Genomic DNA, 25,592 nt, shown 5'->3' on the forward strand with positions numbered 1-25,592 from the left:
GATTCCCTTTGTACAGGGGCTAATAGTTATTAATTATTCCCTTCTTCCTCAACATCTCTCTCAGCTTTTTGGCTTATGAGTGTCGCACCTTAGGACTCTCTCTGCTTGTGTAGAGTTGGATCTTAACACAGCAAAGCCCTGTTTTCAACTATAATGTTGTAAAATAAGAAATAACCTGGAGCCTACGTGTCCTCTGAATTCTCTGTAAGGTGCTAAGAATGTTTAGAAGGAAAAGTTCTAGGTTTTCCTTCTTTAAACCAACATAATCTCTAAATTGTTTGCTTTTAATGCCTACTGAAGAAAATTGGATGAAAATGTTTCTCTCTCAGAGTGAATTTCAAAGCTTCTGGGCACAAGAGTGACACTGCATTCACACCTGTGATGTAGAAGGTGAGGTTGTATATGATGCAGCCTAAAGATATGCACAGTCTATGTGCGATCATCTGGTGCTGTAACCAACGCGGGAGTGAAATGTAGCAGCTGTTTAAATAGAGAGCAGTAACACGATACAACAGTTTAAGTCCAGCGCGGAAGAGCACCTTTTCCATTAGAAACTGCAGGGTAGATTTACACTAGGAATCATTATAAAAACAGGAATAAAAAAAAAAAAAAAAAAAAAATATGTTGCCATTTAAGCACAGGAAACTCAGTAATAAAAGCAAGTTTCAGGTGTTTTAAATGGTGAGATTTTTAAACTGCTACCCACTACAGATAAGCAAGGTGTCACCAACCAAGCTGGAACTTAGCCAGGACAGGGAGGATAACAACACTGCTGCCGTTGTTAATGGTATTTGCGCTCTTCAATGAGCAGAAACGGTCAGGACTTCCATTTTCCATTGCATCTAAAGCAGAATTTTCAGCAGCACAGAAATCCTAGTCCTGTCCAGAGGTATGTCCACATTGTTTTAGAGAATGCAGTTCCTACATCATGTTGGATGGGAGACTTTTGTAAAGGAATGAAGAAGTCTTAATGTTACCAGAGAGAGGTCAAGTTCAGAGCATATGTCAAACAGAGTAATGAACTACAGACTTTCCCGAGATGCCCAAACATTTGCAATTTCTGTAAAGTGAGGAAACCAAAATAGAGATTAGTGGACTCTACACATTTCAACTAAAGGTTAAGTCAAATTCTTGCTGTTGTGTGAGGGTTTTGTACTTCACCTGACTGACAGCAAAATCTATGGCGAGTTTGACATTTGAGGTTTCAATTCAGCGCTTATGAAAGCATCTATAAAAAAATTCTCTACTTCCAAAAATAAATGCTCTAGCTCAGTGAGCAGAAAATACCAAGAGGAATATAACTGGATTTGTTAGAAGAAACTAAAACATTGAACTGGGAACCGAGAAAAAATTCAGTCCAAGTAGCAGTGTTTTAATTAAGGTATTAACCCTCAAAACACGTGCATGGAAGCAAGGGATGGAAAAAGAGTAGCTTAATAGAGAGTAACATGACAAATCCAGGTACCCTCAGTTTGAGATGATGAGTCACCCAAGAGCTGAACAATTCAAGAGATGAATATCACTGGGACAAAATATGGAAGTCTGTGTTACCTACCACGTAAGTACTGACGGTCTCGGTCACCACGCTCCTGACCGGGGCTTTGGAGCCTCCCGCTGCGGAGATGGCTGGAGAGGGTGGTGGGATCAGGACTGGTGAGACGGTAGCTTGTGGAGGAGGAGGAGCTGGAGCTGGAGGAGGGGTGACATGAACGGGAGCTGGGACCGGTGACGGCACAGGTGGAGGTGTTTTGGGCCGGCTCACAGGAGTAGAAGGTTTGGCTTCTGGAGCTGGTACCACTTTGCTGATGACTCTGTAGGACCAAAAACGAGAATTGTTACAGCTGATGGGAAAGCAAGCAATGATTGATCACCAACCAGTTATAAAGAAAATATAGTGCAGCTAATTCACATCACCATTGAGTCAGCACAGATGCTGTTTCAACCCAACGCGAGGACTGTTGTCATTGCTACATCCATCCACCGGACAGGATGAAGCACAGAGCCATTACAAAGTGAATGCCAGGACAGCCTCAACCTTGTTTCGTTAAGTTTCATTACATTAGCTCGATTTGTGGGAAATATTAGAAAGGAAAATTAATCAGCTGTGAACAGCACTGATTTTAATCTTCAAACTGAGAGACGATATCATCCTCTTAAGATCCTACATTAGGGGGTTCTCCAAATATTTGCTAGTTTGGCATTTCTTTCCCCAAATGTTTATGAAATCAGCAGCAGATCTAGTCAGGACAAATAAATGACGCATACTATATACTCAGCAGTTAAAATATTGCTACTTACTCGAGTAGCTAAAGTAGACAGGATGCAGCTCTAGTAAATACACAGTATAGAAGAATTGTGCCCAGGAAGGGGGACGCATGGAGGACCCAAGGTTTATTAATGAATGTTGATACACAGTGTTATTGATGTGCATGCAACTGAACGGACAGAAAAAGCTCTTCCTATAAGGCTCTAGATTAGAAACGTAAAGAGAAGGAAAAGGATGTTTTAGAAAACAAAACAAACCCTCGAACAAAACACAGGATAGGTCTATTTGTTTTACTACATTTTGGTAAATCATTTAACTGACTTATTTGTATCTGAACGGTAACTGTGGGAGTGCAATTGATTTGTGATCAGACTGTAGGAAGAAGGTGATTTAAAGAAAGGTTAGACGTTCCAGAGAAGAGGATATGTTAAGAAAGAAGAAAAAAAATGACATTAGTGGGAAAACCATGACGAATAGCAAACTGCAACAATTCCTGAGAACCAGGAAAGTCCAGCTCCGCTGTCAATGGGAACTTTACATTCAACTTTAGAGTTTACTGCAACTCTCTTATGATATTCAAAAGGCAGTATCACTACAATCGGAGACATCGGCTGCATTTCAAGTCAAGGATCCAGGTCATCATTTGAGAAGGACTTGGAATCATACAGTATTTAATGCTTGGCTGAGAAAATAGCATTTTTCTCCCAAGCTAGGCCACTTGCACCACTCAACCAGAACTATGGCAAGTTATAGTAAAACCAGACTTAGTAAAAGGTTTGGTATTCCTGCCTAACCTGCAACTGTAGCATCACACCTCCCTCTGAGACCTACTATAAGTGAATAGGGGAAGAAAACCAAAACAACGGAAATTTAGAAACTTAGAGCGGAGCAGAATCTAGAAGGCGTCAGATGATTTGAAGGAAAGCACGCCACTCGATGTCCTAGTGATTGCTTCAGGTACCTGATCTGGGAGTTCAGGCTCTGTATATGTGTCAGTGAGGCGGCAGACTGTGGGTCAAAGTGCAGGACTTCTGTAACTTAAATTGTCTGTGACTTGAAGTCCTGTTATCAGGCCATCCTGGGAGCAACCTACACATCAAATCCAGCCTCGTCCTCCTGTTAGTAGGGTACATCTGAGAAATCACTGTTATCTCCCGCCAAGAAAGTTTTCTCTTTGGCTCTTGAATGTCCAGGATGTTTTTTTGGTCTTCGCATGTGGCTCCCTTGGACTCTGACAGACTGGTCACCCCAACTGAGATGCTTCTGTTTTTGGTCTTAGCATGTGGCTCCCTGGGACTCTGCCAGACTGGTCACCCCAACTGAGATGCTTCTCCTGTGCCTTCCTCCTCCCACTGCTCCCACACAGAGCCCAGGCTCCCACCGCTGAACAGCTGAGACCTCGGTTGGAGGCAATTCTCCCATGGTTTGCAAAGTCATCCTCATGACTTGAGAGTCACGACTCAATTAAAAAAAAAATAAATCTTAGCAATAAGAAAAGCGAGGAGAGAGACAGATCACAAACTATTTAGCACAGCTAAAGTCATTTGGATGGTTTCAAACATCATTACCCCTTCTTTCCCCACTTCCCTCTTCCACCCCCTGCAAATAAACAAAGTCCTGCTCTGAGTTCTGCAGGGAGTCAACCCTCCCCGAGTCTAGACTAGGAAATGTATTAGCTAATAGGATTTTAAACACAACTTTGCAGACAGTGTAAACAGTTTAAAAGAAGTATTAGCTAATACAATTTGAGTAAGAGTCACCATGCCCAGCTCACACATGAAATTAAATTACACAGTTTCTTGGCCTAGATAAAGCCAGATTCTCCTCCTGAACAGGGTCTTTGGAGCCACTCTGCTAATAACTGCAGAAGCTACGAGGAATATCACATGTGAAATCTTCCTAAAACTACAAATATTCATTAGCGGGCGACGCGCACTCATCGATCGGCTGGTTTGCTTGAAGCGTGCAATTAGGCCATGTTCAGTATATAGGGCAGCTTGTTTATCTTGATTTTAGAGCTCCGTTATCAAAACAGGAGATCGGCATTTTGGAGCACGCTTGGGCCTACCACTCCCTTGGGCTAATAAAGTTCAGAGACTTTCGACTCCAGAGTGGAGAAATGAATGGCTTTGTGCTACACCATCAGAGGTGATGGAGTAATCTCGGCGAGGGTGGTTTAGCCTGTTGTCCTCCTTCCTGAAGAAGGGGCTGCCATACATGGCAATATGGAGGTGGGGAGAAATCAAAGGCAAATATCAGTCCCACGACTAATAATTATTGTTACTTCAGACTTGGAGAGAAACCTGATATCATAACACTATGTAAATGATGTTGAGATTGATGAGCTCTGTTTTATAGACAGGAAAAGGGAGGCACAGAGCACACTGCTAGTAGGCGGTACTCGCTACAGCAAAGCTTCGATCCCCCTGGTACCTGGGTCCCTGCTAGAATTTCATCTCTACCTTTGGACATCACCATACATATATCGTTATCTTCTTTCCCAAATGTTTTGGTTTTTTTTTTTTTAATAAGCTTTGAAAATCAGCACTTGTATATTAAAAGTCTGCAAGTACAAAACTAAATAAGACAAAATTTCACCACCTCCTCCACTCCAATTCAAAAACTCTAAAACTGAAGCTGGAATCGTATTTTTTGGAGGTAATCAAGTACAAATGAACATCAACCACCATCAACATACTTAGAGGCCTGAGACAGGAATTACTGTTCTCTGCCTGACAACACATCACAAACATGTCATATGCTGAAAGATAAAAAGTCAATTAAAGTTGTTTTTGAATCAAAATAGTTCCCCCAGAATGAAGGAGTGTGAGAAAATCCTTGGAATAGAGGTGGTAATACGAGTCTCTATATACCATAACTTAAAGGCTACCACTCCCTTTAAAAAAAACCAGAATTAATGAAAACACTGTATCTGGTTGTGTCCAACCTAAATACACTATGGATTTCTTTTTAAATGCTAGCAGGAACTGGATTTCTTACAGAACCTCGGTGCATTTATAACTGAACACATGTACGGATACACCTCTTCATAATGGTAGAGTGAATGAAAACCCATTTTCATCATTATGGTGGGGCAATCACAGCTAGGGATCCAAACCCAAACAGGATGAAAACAAAGTGTCAGTTTGCTGGCAAAGTGCAAATTCTACCAAGATTTTAAGTGTCACAACGGGTCAGTTGGTTTATAATAGGCTCTAACTGGTATGAGCTGTAACACACCACGTCTGGAGTAAAATGAGGCTCCAAGGTGTGAAATGGTCTCCTATCTTTGGAAGTAATTTATTTGATTTCATTCTGATCCTTACAGCTGAAAGCCCCATTGACTGCTTCATATAAACAAAGGGAAAAGACATGTGCACCGAAAGGAAATGGCTTTTCAAAAATAGGATATGAGCCACAGGGCTGAATGATTGCTACAGGTGATGAGCTCCAAAAAAAATGCTGTATCAGTACTTCGAAAGGGCTAGTAAAAAAATCACAGCAATCTTTTGTTTCTCAGAGGCAGAGCTCCAAAGAAGCTCTTTCTCTGCCCAAAGGAAAAACAACATTTGAAAAGTCCTAATTCTTTTCTGAAACCATGACCCATTTTTAAGCAAGGAGTGGGAGCTAAAGGGGTCTTTTTATGTAGGAAAATGACACCATCAACTGCACTGACATAATTCAAACTTGTTCAACTCACCTGGATTATTACGAGTGATATTATTACCTATTAGTATTGATATTCTCTTATTGATAAAAGTTTCTCAATACTAGAAAGTTAAGTGGTGTAACTATTTTATTACCGAAAAAGCTCACACCTGGAACTGAGATTGTTGCACCAGAAAAAAATTAAATACTCTAAGACCTATGGTAAGAGTGTCAAAAACACCCAGGGGAATTAGGAAGATTTCCATATAGTTTAGATTCTTCACAGATTAGAGATGATTTTGAAATTTTTATTCCAACCCTGAAGGAGAATCAGTGTAATTTAAGCTCTGTAATGTAGGCTAATTCTCATATTACTTTTAGAAAGGGAAATTTAGTTTTTAACTCTTATGCCCTGCTGAATATTTTATTCTGTGCAAACAAGTCACACTGGCAAATACAAACACCACAAATCTATTCTATGACCAACTCGTGCATTTGCAGAGTGCCAAAATATATCAAACCACCAGTGGAGCCCCTAGCAATTCTGCATGTGAAAAAACCTTGGTACTTAAACTTGACATTAAAAAAATATAAATATTTTAATGTGATAAATTGCCTGCAATGTGATATTCCTCTCTATCAAGGAAAATGAACTTTGAATACCTGTTCCAAGATATCATCCATTTTTGTGGACACTGCCTAGTCTCATACAAACGACACAACTTCCACGTAAGTGTGCTGACCTTCAAGGGCGCACAAGGAGCTCAACAGCCCATTCTCCATTCCATCAGTACAGCAAAACCCCACAAACATCCCTTCCTGGGCAAACAAGTCTAGTGATTTCACAGGCATCGTGTCACCTAATCCCATTCACAACTTTATTGAGCTTCATCTTAAAACCGGTTAATCTTTTTGTCCTCACCGTTACCCTGTTGCAGGATCTCACTACTCCGGTGGCACAGCAACCTCTTCTAATTTCCAGCCTACACTCATAGCCAATTAATTCCCATTTGTTTTTGTGCCAACACTGTTCTTTAGCTTAAATAGCTTTCTCCCTCCAAAATGTTTACTCGCCTGACGTATTTGTAGCCAGCAATCATATCCCTCTTCACATGCTAGACTAAACACACAAAGTTGCTCTCCTCTCCTATCGAAACACAGACTCCCCTACGCTCCCCCCAACAGTGCTCCAAGCCCTCCTCTGCACCTGCTCTTCCCAACTCATCCTTCCTGAATACAAAATGCCTTCAAGAACTGAAAATAACATTCCAGCTGAAGTATCAACAGGTCCTCACACAATGGCCAGGACACTTCCACTGTCTCTGCTAAAATTGCCTCTTGCAATGCATCCTACGGTCACACCAGTATCACGTTGGTAACTCTGTCGTTCTGTGATCAACTAATGATCCCTCACGCACTTAACATACCTACCACAGTGATCCACCTACCGATCAGCTCTTTACTTCTGGGTGAAGTTTTTATTGGTATCCTTCAAATGCAAAGCCTTAACTGCAATTTTTCATTTACTGCATTACATATGATTTTTTCCCTTCTATTCAAGGGGATCCAGTTCTTTCCAGACAACCATCATATCCTCATTTGTACTGACATGGTCCTTCAACCTTACTGCCAACAAAACCTATCAGTGTTCTACCTCCTTCTGTGACAAAATTTAAAAAAAAAATTATTAAATCAAACCAGTCCTGAAATACATCCTTGAGCACATCCACTTGTAACCTCCTCTCTGGTTAGACAAGCTCTCTTACAACTCTCAGTTGCTATCTTCCTCTGAGTTAGTTCCTTACCCCTGAGTAGCTCCTCTGCTAGTCCCGTCTTTGCCAGCTTCACTATGAATATTTGGTGTGAAAGTTTTAAATATTTTCCTGAAATCCAGCTCAAATTTGCCATCTTTTATTCATCCAGCATAGAGCACTCCTTCTTCCAACGGTAGAATACATGTCAGCTGTATCCCAGCTACGCACGTGCGAGTGTCTCAGCTCTTCTCCACCACAGCTGAGACTTTCCCTTGCAGGGGAAGTGATCTGATCCCGCACCCAGCGACTGCTTCCCCATTCCAGAAGAAATCACTCTGTAGTGGGAGGTGGAGGCGGCTGCTCTCAGCATTGGTGGTGGAAACAAACACTCAAGATGCGTGGCAAAATATCAGCCGTTGCCAGCCGCATCCCTTGCAGGGACTGCCAACTGGACTAGGCTAACCTAGAAAATCAGTTGCTTTATCAAAGATTGATATCAAGCTTGTTGCCATGGTTTACTTCCGTTTTGTGTTTTATTCCATTACTTCCAAGCCTGTAATCAGCTGTTCCTCCAAAATGTGTTTTATGATCATGTGCACTGCTGTCACCAGGTATCTAGATTACCGTCCCTTTCTTCCCTTCTTCAGTAACTTCTATTTATTCTATTATTTATTTAAAACATATTTAACAAACATTGCATTTTAAAATAAAAAGCAATGTATTAAAATTAATTTTCACTGAGTCTGCAAAGTCAAGACCCAGGTCTTCTAGATTTCCCCATTCCTTGACTTCAGTACGTAAAGGTCCCTACACTTTGCTTCTCAGTTCATTACAGTCATTTCCAGTGCTGTCAACCTACTGCTGTTCTCCAGCTTGTCCTAGTTCTCAGTAAAGGAGAGAATGAACATAGGATCAGATGGAAAGTATGGCTCAAACCTATATTATCTTTCCTCTTTTTCCCTGTCTTCATTTCCATGGTCCTCCTTCTTCCCTTCTTTTCCTATTTGCTCAACATCCTTCACAACATTTATTGCAGCTTGACTTCTGCCAAGCCTGACTTCACCTCCACAGTCTTTTGCCTTGAAGACGTAACTTCTTTGCTAACAGTGCTTTTCTCCTTGAGGTACAATGCTTATTCCTAACATCCTTTCAGAAGGAGTCATTCATACAATTCACTTTGTAGTCATTTTGCTGCAAGTGCCCCCTTCTCACAGGCAGAAAACACTGCTTTTGAATCCATTAGCTCTTCAGTCTAGCTGACATTTCTAGGTAACTCCTTTGGTTTATGGACATTTGTACTCTTGAAATGGAATTACAGGTTTTCTACTGTTTATTTTTCCATTACTTTAAGTGAAACAGAGTTCTGTCCTTGGCCACCACCCTCTGTATCTGTTACACCACGATATTTCTCCCAACAACCACAAACACCTTTCTGCCGATGACTCCTACATCTCACTCCCATTCCTTCTCACCATTCTGACTTGCATCTCTGGATGGTTCATCGCCAGTCTGACAAAACAAAACTGAGCTGGTAACGTGGCATCTTGCTATCTTTCATCTTCTTTTCTCTTTTGTCGTCAATAGCAAGCTGCTCAGAGCTTCGATGTTAAAACCACCCGGTGTTATCCCCTTCTGCTGAGCTCTCAACAGCAAAACCAGAAGCTGGTATTTATGCCAATGAGCTGTTTGCAAACTTTCTCTTATGTGTTCCTCACAAACTGTCCTTTATTCTCATTTGTTTTCGGAAATGTCATGGGATGCACGATCTAGAAGTTTGCCCATAATCCAGTCCTACATCTACCCTCTTTAATGTGAGCTCATGTAGAATATAAATTTTATTAACTAAGAGAAAATTACGCCAGCATGGGTTTAGAAACTTCTAAAACTATAATTTCCAGCTTGTTACTGAGACATATTTTTGTAAGAACAAAGCAAACGGGCCAGTTCTGAACTTGGAGGCTCTGTACAGAAACAGAGCAATTGCTCACAGGACAATTTACTAAATTCAGTTAGGAATCTTTTTTCCTTCGTGTCTGTGGATGGCTACCCCTCCATGGTCCTCTTGTCCACATGCAGCTCCCAGGAACTATATTGTGAATCCTTGGGTCTGTATGGTTTGCCCACTTTTGTTTAAAAAGTTCAATAAAAGTGAATAAAAGAAGCATGTCTGTCAAAGACAAGAAGAAATCAGTACCTTTCTCTTGCAGTCATCTTCTGTGGAGGCAGTATTTATTTTTTAAACAAATTCCCATCTGCCTTTCTAATCTTTCACACATATTTGATTGGTTTCTCTTGTGCTTTATAAAGACAGCTGCTCATGCCCATTTACACAAGCAATTTGCTTATGTGTCTAAACCTGCCTGAAGTATTTTTTTTTTTAATTGTGGTATCCAGTATACAATTTTTTTTGACTCTTGAGCAATAAGCAGCAAAATCAAAGAATCTCACAGTAAGTTGTTTTGTTTTCTAATGACTCAAGCTTTTTTTATGCATTCACTTTTGGAGTCATCACCCAATATGGCCAGCAGCAAAATGAAAATAATTTGCCACAGCCTACCACCTACCATAAACAGGATGAATAATTAGTTGGGGTGGCTTCAGTAATTAAAAACAAAAAAATAAAAAAAGCTAAGGACTACATCTGAAGCTGGAAACAACTCACACTCAAGGAAGAAAAAAAACTCTTCTAAATCACCATTAGAAATATAAACAAAAATGATAACATGCTTGTTTTGGGAAAAGGCATATGGCATTCTTTTTTTTTTTTTTTTTTCATGTAAAAGCTGCAGTCCTGCAGCAAGGGAAAGGCTAAGGAACCTCCACCGAAGTGAAAGAGACTTTTGGATGGATACAAGACCACACATGGGGATTTTATGGCAGGATCGAGGCCAATATGTTACACTCAAAAAGAACAAACAAGAAAGGGATATGAATCATAGCCGACACAATATCTTCATTAAAATACATTCAGCATTTAAAAAGGCATTAAAAATCAGTTCTCCAGCACTTATAATTTAAAATACTACAGAACAGAACAATGCGTGTATTGCAAACACACACACAAAGATTTATGAAAGCTGTAAAGATCACTGGAATTCCTTAAGCACACCTCTGCAGCCTCGGAGAGGAGCAAGATCATTTTTCATTACTCTGCCTCCTCACTTAGGTGGTCTATTGATCATATCAAAAATGATTTCACCACGACACGCTCTCTTCCCTCTTACGGCAAAAAGCTGGATTGACACCCCGAGCGTTAATTCTGTTAACACACGGTTAACACGGTCTTTCTCTGCTATGTGCTACACTGTAAAATAATTGGGATAACCATTAGTACTGCAATAAACACAGACTTTCGCTGCCTGGACTCTATTGTTTAATTTTCCCAAACAGTGGTTTTTACCCTTCTACATTTTTCTCCCTGAAGTATCACTTTTTTTCCCCCCCTCCTATTTAATTCCACAAGAAGTTCTCCTCCAGAGCTTTCTGTTGAATAAGCAACGTCTCGCAGGGTAACCAACACCGCCCACAGCTGTGTCCCACAATAGCCCCATGCTGCTTGCATTACGTCTTTCGGAGGATTCGGTCACGGTGCCTTAACTGCTCCAAACACTGCTCTTATTCATAAAAACGTGCGGAAGGAGGGGCTTCCAGTAGGATTCCTTTACCTGTTTCCCCACCACAAAACAGTGAAATAAATGGAATGGGTCATGAGCTACTTGGCCAGTAATGCAAACCTAAGGCTTGACAAGTCAATAAAAAGCCAATCCTTTCCTCCCCAGCCACAAGTAGGGAAGCCAAGGCTAGAGGCAAACAATTTGGATATGCCTACACTGGGAGGTTAATGAACCCCATTATTCAGCTACTGTGGGCAAACACTATGAAGACAGTCATCTAAATTATCAAAGTTTGAGTAGATCTCCACTAAACGGCACCCAAAGTTCAAAAGTTTCTTCACACAGTCTGATTCATCCGTACGAGAACCACCCTATTAAAAATTAAAGCTCCCTGTATATCCACCAAAGATGATGCTGTAAGAATAAGAGGTGTTCTTGGAAACTACATAGGGCAGAATTCTTGTTTAATTGAAGCTAGTAGCAAAGTCCTGTCTTAGAATTTATTTTTTTTTCCCCCACAACTCTCTGGAAGTTTGAGCAGTTTTAAAAAAATACATATTCATGTTATAGCAGCAACTACAGATCCCCAGTGACATTAGGGGAACACCAACACCGTCCTTGCCTAATTTCTTGTCTTCAACCAGGTCAATAAAAAGCGTATTGATGGATTTGCTAATACCTTCTTCTCTTCTCCCTTGGTGCCATTACCTTTTTAAAGTCTGATTGTATACGCGTGTGTGTGGTTTTCCCAAGAAAATTCAATTTCTGGAGAGTCTGCGGCTCAGCTCTTATGTAAATTAAGCTTGTTGTAGACAGAAGATCCATCATTTAGGCATCTGTTTTTGGACAACATTACCCTATAATAAAATCAGTGGTGCTCTGCATGCTGCAGGTTAGATAATAAAGTTTTACAGAATTTCAAAAACTATGACTAAAGAACTGTTTTGCTGCAATTCTGTTGCTCAACTGTGGTTGTACTTAAACCAACAAATTCTCGAGCAAGGAGCAGTGATGACCCAAACCATGTAAACTTATGAAAAATAAACTCCTCCAGCAGTCCAGCTGTGTTTCAGGTAGGGTTATAGCTTCAACGAGGAGATTTTCTCAAGCTACATTTCCTTTCAGGCTTCCACTTTTTCAGACACATGCTAGTTTGCCAACCACATACAAATATGTGCTATGAACACCTTATTGTGGCAGAAGTTCTTAGATGGACAACCACAGCAGCTCAGTCTATAAAAAGCATCAGGTTCCCCTGTCCTCTCAGTCCCAGAAGTACGCTTCTGGGTCACCAGTATTACACAGAGAGGCCACATCTATTGGTCACAGAATAATTTGGTCACTATATATACGCCACTTGGCTTTGAGATTCCCTACAAAGGATGTCAGCCAGCTATGCTGGTGGCTTTTGTCATGAGGATATCATGAAGTTGAGTGAACCTCTATATGAACATAAGTTAGGTCTTGGACTGATAATATCCCACCAAGTGATAAAAAGCTTTAGTGGAATCAGTCAAATATCTGGATAACAAAACTTCTTCTATCTCTTAATCCTTTTAGGATTTTATTTTACAATCCACAGGTTATCTAATATACATTTTTACAGACACATACAGATACTTATCTGAGCATGTGTGCGATTTTTTGGGGAGAAAGTCACGTATCTACTCACCTTAAAAATATGTAGAGACAAGGGGCAACTTCATTAGAGTGACAGGTGACATTTTAAAGTTAAACATTGTTAAAATACTCGTCCTTCCCCTTTTCATGTTTGGTTTCCAGGTTCCCTGCTGATGGCAGAGCTACGAAACAATGCAGTACGAGTCTGGAGCAAAAGCCTGACACTTTATGGTGAATTTCACGAAAATATATATCCTGCTTCTAAGTCACAGAAGCACTGAAACAGCACCAGTGAGCGGTAATCTGCTTTGTGGTCTGGCATTAGTGTCAAAAGCCATCTGTTTTTCCTTAAAAGCTGTATTTAAACATAGAATAAATTTATCTGATGTATCAGAAATTACAGCGCATACTTTTGCTGAAGTTTATGTCAAGCGTGGTAGTAGCTGGAATGTCAACGCCTCATCCATAGATATGCTTTTGAAAAACTTGGGTGTATGAAAAATGATGGTGCTTAGGAAAAATAACTAGACAAAGAGAAACCATGATGCAATTGAATAAAAATATTCAGTTCTGCCCATCATTTGCAGTTGATTTAAAATTTAAAAGTCTATACTAGCTGTGGGTTTTTGTTTTGTTTTGTTTTTTAAAAGATAGCATCTCCAGTTCCTTCCTATACTAACTCAGTTAGCAATTTACCTTGATAACACTGGAGTGGAAAAAAAAACCCAGTGAAAACCCTTTCCAACATATCATTCAAATCATATCTAAAAAGGTGGTCATAAATATTTTAGAACCTAAGCAAACTAATAAGAGCTAGGCCCATTAAGGATAAGATCTTTTACAACAAATTAAATAAAACAATTTATTGAAGCCTGGACTTGAGATAAACTAGATTTACTAGCTGACCTTTTATTCATTTAAAGAACAAAATTAGCTCTAATTGCATTAGAATGGAATCCAGTAAATTTCTTCTAATGTGGCACCCATGCAAGTATTGCTGTAATTGTTTACAACTCAGATGGAAATGCTTTGATTATAATCTACTTTCTCCTTGTTTTACTGTGCAGTTAAAACACTTGCAAAAAAAAAACCTGAAGTAGAATATTTTTTCCAATATTGGTTTCTCCATCCTTCAGCACCAGTACGTTTTCATGTCTATTAACCTAACGTTATTAATGGCCGTCTCTTTTGATGTGTGTTGTAGGAATACTGGCACACCACACAAGCTCAAACACAGAGATCACTTTGAATCTAGGCGCAATACATACTCATGTTCACAGGAACAAGAAAGAAGGAGACTTCTGTCACTACCATCACTGCTTTGGATGTTAATCCAAGCAGAGGAGCCAAGAAGCAAACCAACAGAGAATAAACTGCTTGCTACGCTGCACGATCTGAGTAAACCTGTGTTGCTGTAGTTGTGTTTGTGGTGTGATGTATCTCCATTTCAATCACCATCAACATGACACTTCTTCTTCAGACACCTGAAACACTTTGTGGCCTTGGTGAGGCCATTCTGCGAGTAGTTCCACTAAAAACAATGTTTGATATGAAGTTCTCCCAACCAAACCAACCTTCAGTTGAATATGTATTTAAGTATTTCCAAAAGCCTGTAGCAGCTCTTCTCTCTAACGGAGGAAACTGAAGTAACTCCTTAGTCCACCTGGTTTTTTACTCATCAAATTCTATGAATCCCCAAAAACTTTTCTCCTACTTTTCCATGGCCATTCATGGTATTTTCAAACAATCCCATGCTAGGGAACTCCAGAAACACAAACACTTCTGTACGATAATTACCAGATATTCCAAACTTATCAACACAGATGAAACACAAGTTTAACTTTACCTTAACACAGCAGAAAAGCACAGCTTTTGTTTCTGCCTGTTACGAGCTACTTAAAAAGTTGATGATCCTACTACGGTCTTTTCAACTAATAACTTCACGCAGAGGTCCCAGAGTCTGCTGGTAGTGCTTCGGAGTTCCAAACTACGGAATGCTTTGCCTCAGAGCCACACCAGTCCTTCTCATAATGATCACAACACAAGAAAATTAAAATATGTTCTGAGTTCAGGCTGAATATTAATTGTTGAGGATGACAGCAGCAGTATTATTTAGTGTAGGACAGCTCCACTGTGAGCCCAACGCATTAGACACCAGACTGACACGCAATGCAAACTGGTTCCCAGGCCCAGAGCCACGTGGCACAAACTGTATTTACTTGTCTAACGGCAAATTTATTCCAGGATTTTGCCTTGGAAAACTATAAAAAACTCCCAAAAGCTATTACAAAGCTCCACAAGTTCTTGTTTGCCATCATTCAGAAGGTGATTCAGCCATGACACCAGGACAACTTTAGGGTGTCAGTATGGTGGGCAACGAGGAGATATTTAAGGTAGAAAAGGGAAACCAGTAAGCAACTAGAGATGGAATACTAAGGACATAGCCTTGTTTGGTTACGTAGCCTAATCTCAAGGAGAAGATGAAGTTCCCCTCCTAGGCCCAGTACAGATACTGCAGAGTTGGAGGATGACGACTTTTTAGCATCTTCTACCAGCTGTCTCCAGGACTCCCCTGCCCTTGAAGATCTTGGCCTTGGTGTTTAATTCTCCCCTATTTTGTCTAGAAACTTTGAGCTAAGTCAGCTTTTTGCATTTCCCATCCTGGAGTTAGGTTTGAAACTCTAGGCTCTGTCACGCTAAGGATCAGAAGACCTGAGGACCTCAGATGGTGGTGAAGGTGCCACTAAAGAGTCACAAAGGAAACTGGGATAGAAGTGAGTTTCCCAGAGAGCCGTAAAACAAGATGTCAGTATCTCTGACCCACTAAAGGCCGGCAGGGCTGACGACGATGTACCCATATGATTTGTAGCAAGCAGACGGAGTCTAAAGTCCCTTCTCAAAATGTGTGTGGTATTAGAAAGACTGGGGTGAGATCAAAGCCAACTCTTTGCTTCAGAACTTTAATTTAGAAGTTCTGCCTTGAAACTACGACTTAATTTTCCCCATATAAACAGTTGCACAGTCCTTGAAAAAGACGAGTTTAAAAGTACCCATAGCTCCTCAAGGAGGAAAATGGATTTGTGGGTTTTAAAGAGTCAGTCTGTGCACCCATGCACATTCAAATCTGCACAGCAGGACAGACAACCATTCTGAGAAAGCTGGAGCTTTTGTACAGCAATCTGAGGCACAGAAATTTGAGATCATACTCAAATATTGCGAAAGGAAGAAAGCAGAAATGGTTGAGGAGCAGGAAAAATCCCTGATACATGGGGTGAGGGTGTCCCATAGGAACCAAGAAATGACCAAAGTCCCTTAGCAACTTCAAACCAGTAAAAGTCACAGTTACCTACTGGGGAGGAGTAGGACAGCACAGAAAAAGAGAATAATCATCAAAGATGCCATTTAACTTCTAAAGCAGAAAAATTATCGATTAGGACATTTAGTTCAGAATGGCTACAAAAGAGAATCAACTACATTAGCAATATTTAATGCGGTGAATGGAACGGAAAAATCTGTTTGGTGCTCATGTTTGCCATCAGACATGAAAGTGTGCTCTGCTCCATCAAAAACAACATGAAAAGCCTGATTAAAAGAAACCCTTCACATACAGCACAGGACCAGCCTAAAAAGCCCAGTGATGTATGGTTTCTCCAGCCTCTCCAGCCACCTGTTTGTGCTGTATGATCTCAGGATAGCAATCATCCTATTTACGCTCACACGGTGCAAAGTAACTATTATTTGTACAACAGCACCCAATAATTAGGGAGTTAATGAACCAACATTTGAAATGCGTTGGGTACACTCATGAATAATCATCAACAGTTATAATAAAACAGACGCGTAAAAAGGAATTTCAACTGTTATGTTTTAAGGCATAAAACAACTGTTAGCTGAAGAGTGTTATGAAACTTAGCTGTAGGTTACACTGAGGATAACCATCCATTATGGAAACCTCACTAAATGTCACTGGAGGCATCATATGAGTTCAGATGGAGTCTTGTAATCCATGCCCTAGAAAGGCACAGAATGGGAAACACAATAGGATGGATGGAAGATGATGGGTCCCACTTGAAGAGTAGAAGAAAAAGGGTAAAATGTCCAAAAAGTTTCTATTAGTAAGTGTTCTGCTTGATTTTTCATTAGAGCAGTCAAAAGATGTCATAGCTGTACAAATATCATTTGCCACTAATTTTGAAGTGTTTCCCACTGAAAAGAAACGCTACCACAAGTGACAGAGGATGAACTGTGGCAAGCATACACCTTGCAGATGGATTTATTGGTACTTACATCTTGTCTTGGCCTGCACCCACTCTTAATGTCAGCCGAGGAATAACCGGTGATGGAGCTGGAACAACTGGTTCCACCTTTATCTGTACAAGGGAACACAATCTTCAATCAAAGACTGCAAGCAGACTCTCAAAATATATTAATTACATGAAAGCACTGATGGAGTTAACCAAACAGAGTATATTGGTTTAATGAGACAGAGCTATGACAGACTGACTACCTCTCTCACATGCTTTGTGCTGTCCCATGAATGGTAACAGTTTGTTGGGAGCTCCCAGTCATAGCAAATCACAAACACGAATTTTAGACTAAAATGTCAACTTGAAATTTCATTGCATTTGTACCTGCTCATACACTTTGTTAACAAGTCTTCCCAATTCAATATTTTCCCAGAGACACAAAACCCCCCCTGTATGTTTCTCAATAAGGACATGAAATGCTTTGACCTTAGTACTCAAACTTGATAGGTGCCCACTGGTGTTTGTACTTTTTTCTGAGATTTACATTCAATTATTTCCCAGGTTCATCACATAAATGTACTGTGACCCTCTTGAATCAAAATCAGACACAGAAAGGCAAATAAACCCCAAGCACCAACACTGAATACGATATGAAAATGCTTATCCATACAGGTGTAACAGAACTGCTGCTTTTTAATGCTACTGGGCTGAGGTTTCTCATGGCTATTTTTCAAATGGCTTGGTTTCCAACATCGGTATCCAGGGAGTTTAGACCACTTGAATACGTCCTTAACTCTTTGAACTGGTACCTGCCAAAATTACCAACTCCCATAGAGCTACTGCTTTGCAAAACCTGTACAGAATCATCTCAGATTTTACAGTTGACATTGTAATGATTCTCCAGATATAAGTTGCTCAACTTATATCCATATATATGAGAAGTGTATTTACAATATACATGTATACCTTTATATATAGAAAGAGAGGGAGATTGTTCTCATTTTGAGCATGTGCGTCATTATATTTAATAAAATAACCACTTAGCTGAATCTGGTCCAGAACTTAAAGAGACAAAAATAGTATGCATACACCAAATGGAAACCTGAGCAACTCTCAGTGGGAGAAATCTGTTTGCAAAAGCTTTAATAAATAAAAGGAAGGCAAACAATCAATTCAAAGCACAGAAGACATCAGGCCTGAGTGGGAGGACTCAATCAGGACTTACATTGAGGAATGGTAATGACAAAGTCCCATGCTACACACCTTGCCCACAGAATGGGAGCTGCTCATTAGTAGATGTCTACTCCAGAGAGAGAAGGGCTGCAGCTTGAGGAGTATTTATGTTTTGACACACTTAAACACGCTTTTCAATAAAGCTCTCCATGGATATGTATTACCCTACTTCACAGGTCTCTCTCCACTCCTTTGTTTATATAGCACAATTTTTTCATTCTGTCATTCCCCTGGAGCGTTGCAAGAGTTTTTAACCTTTAGAGCTCTTAATGCTTGCAGTGATCTCACTGCTGCTTTCCATAAGTAAGTCTCTTAACGACTTTCCCAGCATCTTAACCTGTAGCATTGTCCAGTGGATAGAGACGTGGAATACAACCCTGGGTACAGGAGGCTCAGGCACAAGTCTTAGATTATCTTACCTCTTTCCTGCAGATTTTCCCTCCTTCTGTAGTGCCTATTTCAAATACAAAACTTCCTACGATGAGCATTGCTACTTAGCTTCCAGCACACAGCACAGAAAGCTGCTCAAGTCCATCCTCTGTACTAAGGTCTTTGTATTATTTGTATACCACCAAGATGTACTAAGCAAGAGTGTTGTGGGCTCCTGTGGCAGAAGAAGAGCACATAAACCACTTCTTTATGCTCAGATACCAACATTGCAGCCTGCTGTGAGAGGAAAACTGGGCTCCATGACAATCCTAAATCTTATCCCTTGATACAAGAAGAGAGGAAGCATCGTTCTGCAACATGGGTTTACGCGTGGGGTTTGCATGACTGGAGCAGACAGAAAATTAAGGAGCATTCACAGTTACATCCTGGCTATCCTGGTTTTCCTCTACATCGACGATAGGATTTCGATTCCTGAGTAAGAGCATTTTACTTTGGGGCAGCTCTCGCAAGCCCTGCCCTGATGCCAGGCTGGCTCCGTTTCTCACGAAGCAGTTCCTCAACGACTTTAGTTTCCAGCTCGGTGTATTAACGTTAGCTGAAACTGGGTCAGCAGCTGCTTCGTGAGCTGCTCAGTCACTCCTACAGCACGCCCGGTAATCTCCATTGTAGAAGTGGGGTGTAACTGCTTCAACTGTCTGCTTTTTATTTGGCAGCACATGTAAGGCAGCGCCCCAGCTCACTGCCTATTTTTCTGGCTCCAAGGACAGCACCCCAAGACTTACTGCAGAGCACAGAGCTGCAGGCAAGCCCTATGCAAAAGGTCGTCTTCCTCAGTCCCACAACACACCCAGCGTGCAGCCTCCAGTTTCTGCTTGCTGCCATTTGTGCAGAGTATGAGTTGCTGTTTGGTGTCTTCCAGCAGCTTGGGGCAAAATTACAGGGGAAAAGCGGATAAAAAGTTTTAATTCCCCAACAGGATGGATGCAGACTTATGTAATAATGATAACAATACTGAAAAATGGAAGAATTCGCTCTGTTGTTTAAGTATAGCAATATTAGAAACAGAAATCTGATATTTTCTACTGGCATCAAGAGCTGAAACCGCAGTTAGCCCACAAACTCATCTTGCAGGTTGCACCGACGCCTCCGAAGCGGACGCGCTGCGGAAGGTTAAAGCATCTGAGCAGTAACTTGATCATTTGCTCTTACAGCACAACTGCTGGCTAAATAAGTCATTGTGTGATTTAAAAAAAGCTAAATTAAGGAAACATGTACTTTTAGGGGTTAAAACGAAAGAGCAGCATTTGGGAGTAATACTGGGAATTGGGGCCAGCAGAAGAGCATTTACAGTGGATTACTAAGCTTCCCAAATCACCAAAGAGGTAAAGTCCAGCAATATAAGTCTCCTTTGTAGCTAACTAAAAATACATTGTCAGTGGATTTGTCCAGTTTTATGTATAAGCAATACTTCTTTCACCTGAACTAATACTAGTAGTCATATAAGCCCCTTATTGCCATGTGCTGCATTTTTTTTGCTAATCTTCAAGGATTTAGCTTCTTTGCCACATACCTCAGGGCACCAACTGATAAAGCTCTAACTCTCCATTTTTCCAGGACACCAGCAGTGCGGCCTTGCAAAAAATGAAAATCGCTCAAGAGATTTAAAGGGGAAATTTATTTTTAAAATCCTGACTTGCAGCAAAGAGGTGGATTTAAAAAAAAAAAGCTTATCTATCAAGAATCAGTTTAAATTTTAATTCTATCTGGGGACTCTTTCATGCATCCTAGCTTTAAAGTTTATCTTTTGACAGGGACTTTTTGCCAAGGTAATGGGCGGCTTTGTCAATTTAATTTGGCCAAGTTTTTATTACTGTTGAACTCCTTTTCCTAATATATATATGTTCAGTCTATATGGAAGCTCTACCAGTTTGTATTTGTTTGTGTATCTGTGCTCTAAAGCAAACTAAATATGAAGATCTTCAGGAGAAATGCAAAATTAAATGTATGAAAACCAAGAAACTCATTGTCTCTATCTTACAGATGCATGTATTTAACTTCGAAAGAAATCTCTGCAGAATTTTTCAATGAAATACTGACAAAACATCTCACGCATGAGGGGCAGAGAGACAAAATGGGGAATCTGGGAAGTGTTGCCGCAGTCTAAAACAGGATATTAAATTAATATGGACAACTAGACCACCGTTCTGTTGATCACCGACTCATCCACAACAGACAAATGTTAGTTTTACAGATTAGCTGGATTCTGCACTGAAAAATCATCTGTCAACTGAAGATGTCAAGTTTTGAAATCAGCAGTTTGTTTCGAGTCCAGTAGATAGCACAACAGAGTACAGTAGCAAAAAAAGGGAAAGTGAGGAATGTCCCAAATCTGAGCTTGTATGAACTGAGTATTACACTCAAAACAGGATAGAAAGAGTATCTTGGTAAAACCAGAGCTGATATAGTGCTTCCTAATGCTACGGATAGAGATTTAGGAAATCCTGTATCCAAGGTGAAGACATTCTCTTTCTTCTTTCTTTCTTTTTTTTTTTTTTTTTTTAAATATTAACAACTTAATGTGTATTATAAGGTGAAGTGACAAAAAATTAGAGCAAACCCTGACACAGGGGAGCCATTTCTAATGGGATTTCAAATCTGATAAGATGCAAATATGCTGCTTTAATTTCTTAAATATTTAATATATTCTCAAGATTAGGTGATATTGGAAAGAAGAAATTATCTTTGGCTGATGTACATCAGTAAGAGTTACAGGAGCGGAAGGAGCTCAACCCGCTTGAAAACTAGCTCTCCTCTCTCAAGCATAAGACTCAAAACGAAAGGTGACATTTGAACATTTAGACTGTATTTTGAGAACAATTTTCTTACTTCAAACAAACTGGGGCAACAAGGGGAATGTCTCGTTAAGAGAGGACTCAGCAGCTCTTCTGAACTTCTGAGACAACTGGTGAACTTGTTTATCTGAAGGCAGTCTGCTCCTCACTTCTGTCCAGCTGGTAATTTACAGGCTTCTACCAGCTTTGAAACAATTGACTTTTAGAAACTAATTTTAAAGTTTTTATGAAAGGCATACAGTTGCTGGCCCTGCTACTGGAAATCTACGGAATAAAATTTGTGCATTGCAACAAACATCCGTTTGTTGTGGGTGTGCTGTTGTTGAGACTGAGCCCCAGCTTTTCAAAGTGAGAAGCGAGTTGAGGAAAACCAGAAATACAATCTCACATTTCAAATTCACACAACTGAACTTCCACTGTTTCGTCTTCCAAACAGGTGGGACAATCCCTGAAACTCTTGGGGGAAGGCTTCCTTGGAGCTGTTGTTTTTAAAAAAACACCAAACCTGTAATCATACATCACCTCAAAGCTCTTAAACAATGCTCAGCACCAAATGTAGGAATCCATGTGCATTTTTCAAGCAAGTATGCCACCTCAACTTCTCTGAACAGCTTACCTTTTCATGTTTGTGTTTCTCTTTTTCTTTCTCTTTCTTTTCTCTTTCTTTCCTTTCCTTTTCCTTCTCTTTCTTTTCCTTCTCTTTGTCCTTCTCCCTTTCTTTCTTTTTCTTCTTCTCTTTTTTGTCTTTCTTCTTCTCTTTTGGTTTCTCTTTTTCTTCAAACAGTTTTTCAGGAAGCATTGGAGACAAGGAAGGTAACATGCTGGGAAGCCTCATGGCAGCTGGTGTGCTGAACAAGGGCAAAGACATTTCTTTGGGAGGTAACACAAGAGGTGCTGATGGAGCCTTTATCTTATCTTCCTTACCCTTTTCTTTAAGTTTCTCTTTGTCTTTCTTATCCTTGTCTTTTTTGCCTTTCTCTTTATCTTTCTTTTTATCTTTATGTTTTTCTCTCTCTTTTTTGGTATTGCCATCTTTCAACTTTACTTTTGTGTCAGCATCCTCAAAGTCCTTTAGTTTGAATTTATAGGGATCAATATCATCATCTTTGAGTAGTTCCTTCCACTGAAATTTTGCTTCCTTGTTTCCTTCCTTGTCTTTATCCTTCTCCTTGTTCTTTTCCTTCTCCTTGTTTTTCTCCTTGTTTTTCTCTTTATCTTTTTCCTTTTGTTTTTCCTTCTTCTTCATTTTTGTCTTCAGCTCCTTTTTCAATTTCTTTTTCACTTCTACCGATGAAGCCAACTTGGTTTTCTCCTCGTAGACTTTGAGAAGAGGTTCTGGAGTTGGCGGTGAAGCAGAAGGAGAGGAGAAATAAGTGAAGTTGGTAGGTGGATTAGAAGCTGTCCCCATGTTTGCCTTTCGAATGACCTCATCAATCGAGTCATCCATTGTCCATGAAATGTCTGAACTCGAAGTCCCACCTGAAGGAGGTATTGGTGTTGCTCCTGCCTTATTTGCATTATTGGCAGAAACAGAAGGTTTAGGAGTTGTATTCTCTGAAACAGAAAGTCTTTTAGGACTGGTAAAAATTTCCCCTTCTGACTCGGAACCGGAGGAAAACTCAAAAGGATCCGGTTCTCGTTCTGCACACGCACGAGCAATCACAGCATCGATTGAATCATCAATGGTCTTGTCCATTACCGGGGCTTTCTTAGTCTGGTTTTCAATAATTGGCTTGGTGGCAGGCTCAGGTGGTGTCTGTGCTTGTTTTACTTGAATGTTTTCCTTTCCTACCTTGTCACTCAATACAGCCAGCGGGGTTCTACTTGGTGTTTCAGGCTTGACAGGTGGTTGGGGAACATGAGCAGGAACCTTTGGACTTTTAGGACTTTTTGGGCTCTTGGCGCGACCTGGTGACTTTTTTTCTTTGGATCCAGTTTTTGGTGAACGTATGGGACTTCCAGTTACCACTGGCGAGGGTGTAGTTTTAGGTGATTTTGTCTTCTGTCCTGGAGAACTTGTTTTGGACTTTGTTTTGGGTACAAACGGCTTTGACTCTACAGTTTTGGGGGTTGGCACTTGCGATTTTGCAATGGGAGCCAACATTGGTGGTTCTGGTGAAGGGGGGGCTAAGTCTGTATTGTCCTGAACATGAACTGGAGAAAGCATTGGTGGAACTTTTTGAGTATTTATTGAGCTAAGAGGCTCACGTGGTTCCAAAGCTCCGTCCAAGGTGTCCCCTTTGGAAACAGAGAGTTTTGGCCGTTTCACAGGTGGAAATTCCTCAGCATCAGGACTTTCTAACGGTCTCTTGCTCAAGTAGTTCTCATCATTAATTGCCTCATCCTCTTCCATATCTCCCTCTTCTTCCAGTGGCACCTGCATGGCCTCTGCAGATGTACCTCCATCGGTAGGCACCTGTTCCTCCTCCTCTTCTGCAACAAAGAACATTTTAAAAAAGCATTAGGATAATTAAAAATCTGCTTTACAGAAACAAATAAGCATCAGACCAAATGTTCACACGCATCTTAGTGCACGAGATAACTGTCCATCTAACAGCTTCTTGCTGGTCTACTTGGAAGGAAAGTGTGACATCTCCTCTGTCTCGCATCAGCCACCATCACAACTGGCAAGTGTCCTCATCGCAGTGTAACCCATGAGTAAAGGATACGAGGGTAGAGCTCACCAGTGACGGCAGACCTTGTGGAGCAGGTCCAAAGTGTCAGTTCTACCTAAAAACACCTTGATTATTTCATACTGCAGTTGTTGGGATTCATTCATTTTAAACAAAAGGAAAGGGGTTGAAGCATTTTTTTTTGCTGTGACAAAGTGGGCTGCAAAGCCTACAGCAAAGTGAGGTTCCCTGGAATTAGCTGTCTCGCTTCTACATCCCACCATTTTGACTGCAGATTAACTATTAGGTAAATGTTTTCCTAAACCTGCTTTGTTTTTTCCAGAAGCAGCACAGTCTGAAGGCTAAATCAGAGGACTAAGCCCCATTCTACCTGCCAGGTTCTGTCTCTGATACCATCTTAAAAGCTTGCTGCACACGGATGTTATCTGTGATGATTATATGGGAACACCCCAGCATTGCGTGTGTGTGTGTTGGTTTGGATCAGGAGCACGCCTTTGAAATACATCTCCCCATCATCCCTGTTTACTGTTGTTTTGTTTGCACCGTGGAGCAATCCTGGAGTCCATACGTTGGCTTGATGCTCTAGTGAAACCAAAATGAAAGATGTGTTGCCAGAGGAATACACCTACCACGCTCAGGCTGCAACTGGGCATTCAGGCTACGAGACTAAAAAAAAACCAGTTTTTGAAAATAAAATAAAGCCCGAAACACGCACAGTGGGGACATCAGGCACCAACTATTTCAAGACAGTGTGGACATCACCTGTGTGATTGCTCTGTTTTTTTGTTTAATAGCAATTACTTTTTTCCCCCTACTTCTATGACCATCTTCAGTCCCACATGTGTGACATGATGATGCAAAGAAAGGAGAAAATTCACTTGAGATCTCCCACCAAATCCACGGCAGGTTTGAGAAGAGAACCCCTGATCTCCTCAACCACAGCCAGGCACTTCATCCTCTTGGATACACTTCCTCACTTTCAAAATGGAATTATCCAAGCGGGAAAAAGGATTCTTAGTCTGGACTAAGAATGTCCACATCGGCATTAACCCGACACATTTATATTTGGTGTAATTACATCATTGCACCTATGCCAGGTAACATTCCTGTGTACACAACCTCACTCCACGTACCCCATGTCTCTGTTTACCCACCTGCAAAAACACATGCATTTTGTCTAGCAGGCTTTCTGCAGAAAGATATCAAGTGCCCTAAGATTCTCACATGAAATATGTAGTAAAAAAACATTTATTACGATAGCGGCTAAAACCCAACTTCTTAATGAGCAGGTGGTTTTAAAGACGCAAACACCGAGAAACTGATAATGTTACGCTA

General features: G+C 40.6%; 1 protein-coding gene across 1 annotated transcript; it reads right to left on the reverse strand.

The window, feature by feature from the left end:
- Positions 1-1,555: 1,555 nt before the first annotated feature.
- Positions 1,556-24,073, reverse strand: TAF3 (TAF3 RNA polymerase II, TATA box binding protein (TBP)-associated factor, 140kDa; the record flags this gene model as incomplete). The annotated part of the gene is made up of 3 exons (XM_010077780.1): positions 22,241-24,073; positions 17,190-17,272; positions 1,556-1,811 (listed from the first exon to the last, which is right to left on the reverse strand). Coding segments are annotated over exons 1-3 (2,172 nt in total), but the record flags the coding sequence as incomplete, so codon positions are not given.
- Between the last annotated feature and the right edge of the window lie 1,519 nt (positions 24,074-25,592).

This window comes from Pterocles gutturalis, unplaced genomic scaffold (genome assembly GCF_000699245.1).
Source record: "Pterocles gutturalis isolate BGI_N339 unplaced genomic scaffold, ASM69924v1 scaffold11633, whole genome shotgun sequence".
NCBI classification, from domain to species: Eukaryota; Metazoa; Chordata; class Aves; order Pterocliformes; family Pteroclidae; genus Pterocles; species Pterocles gutturalis.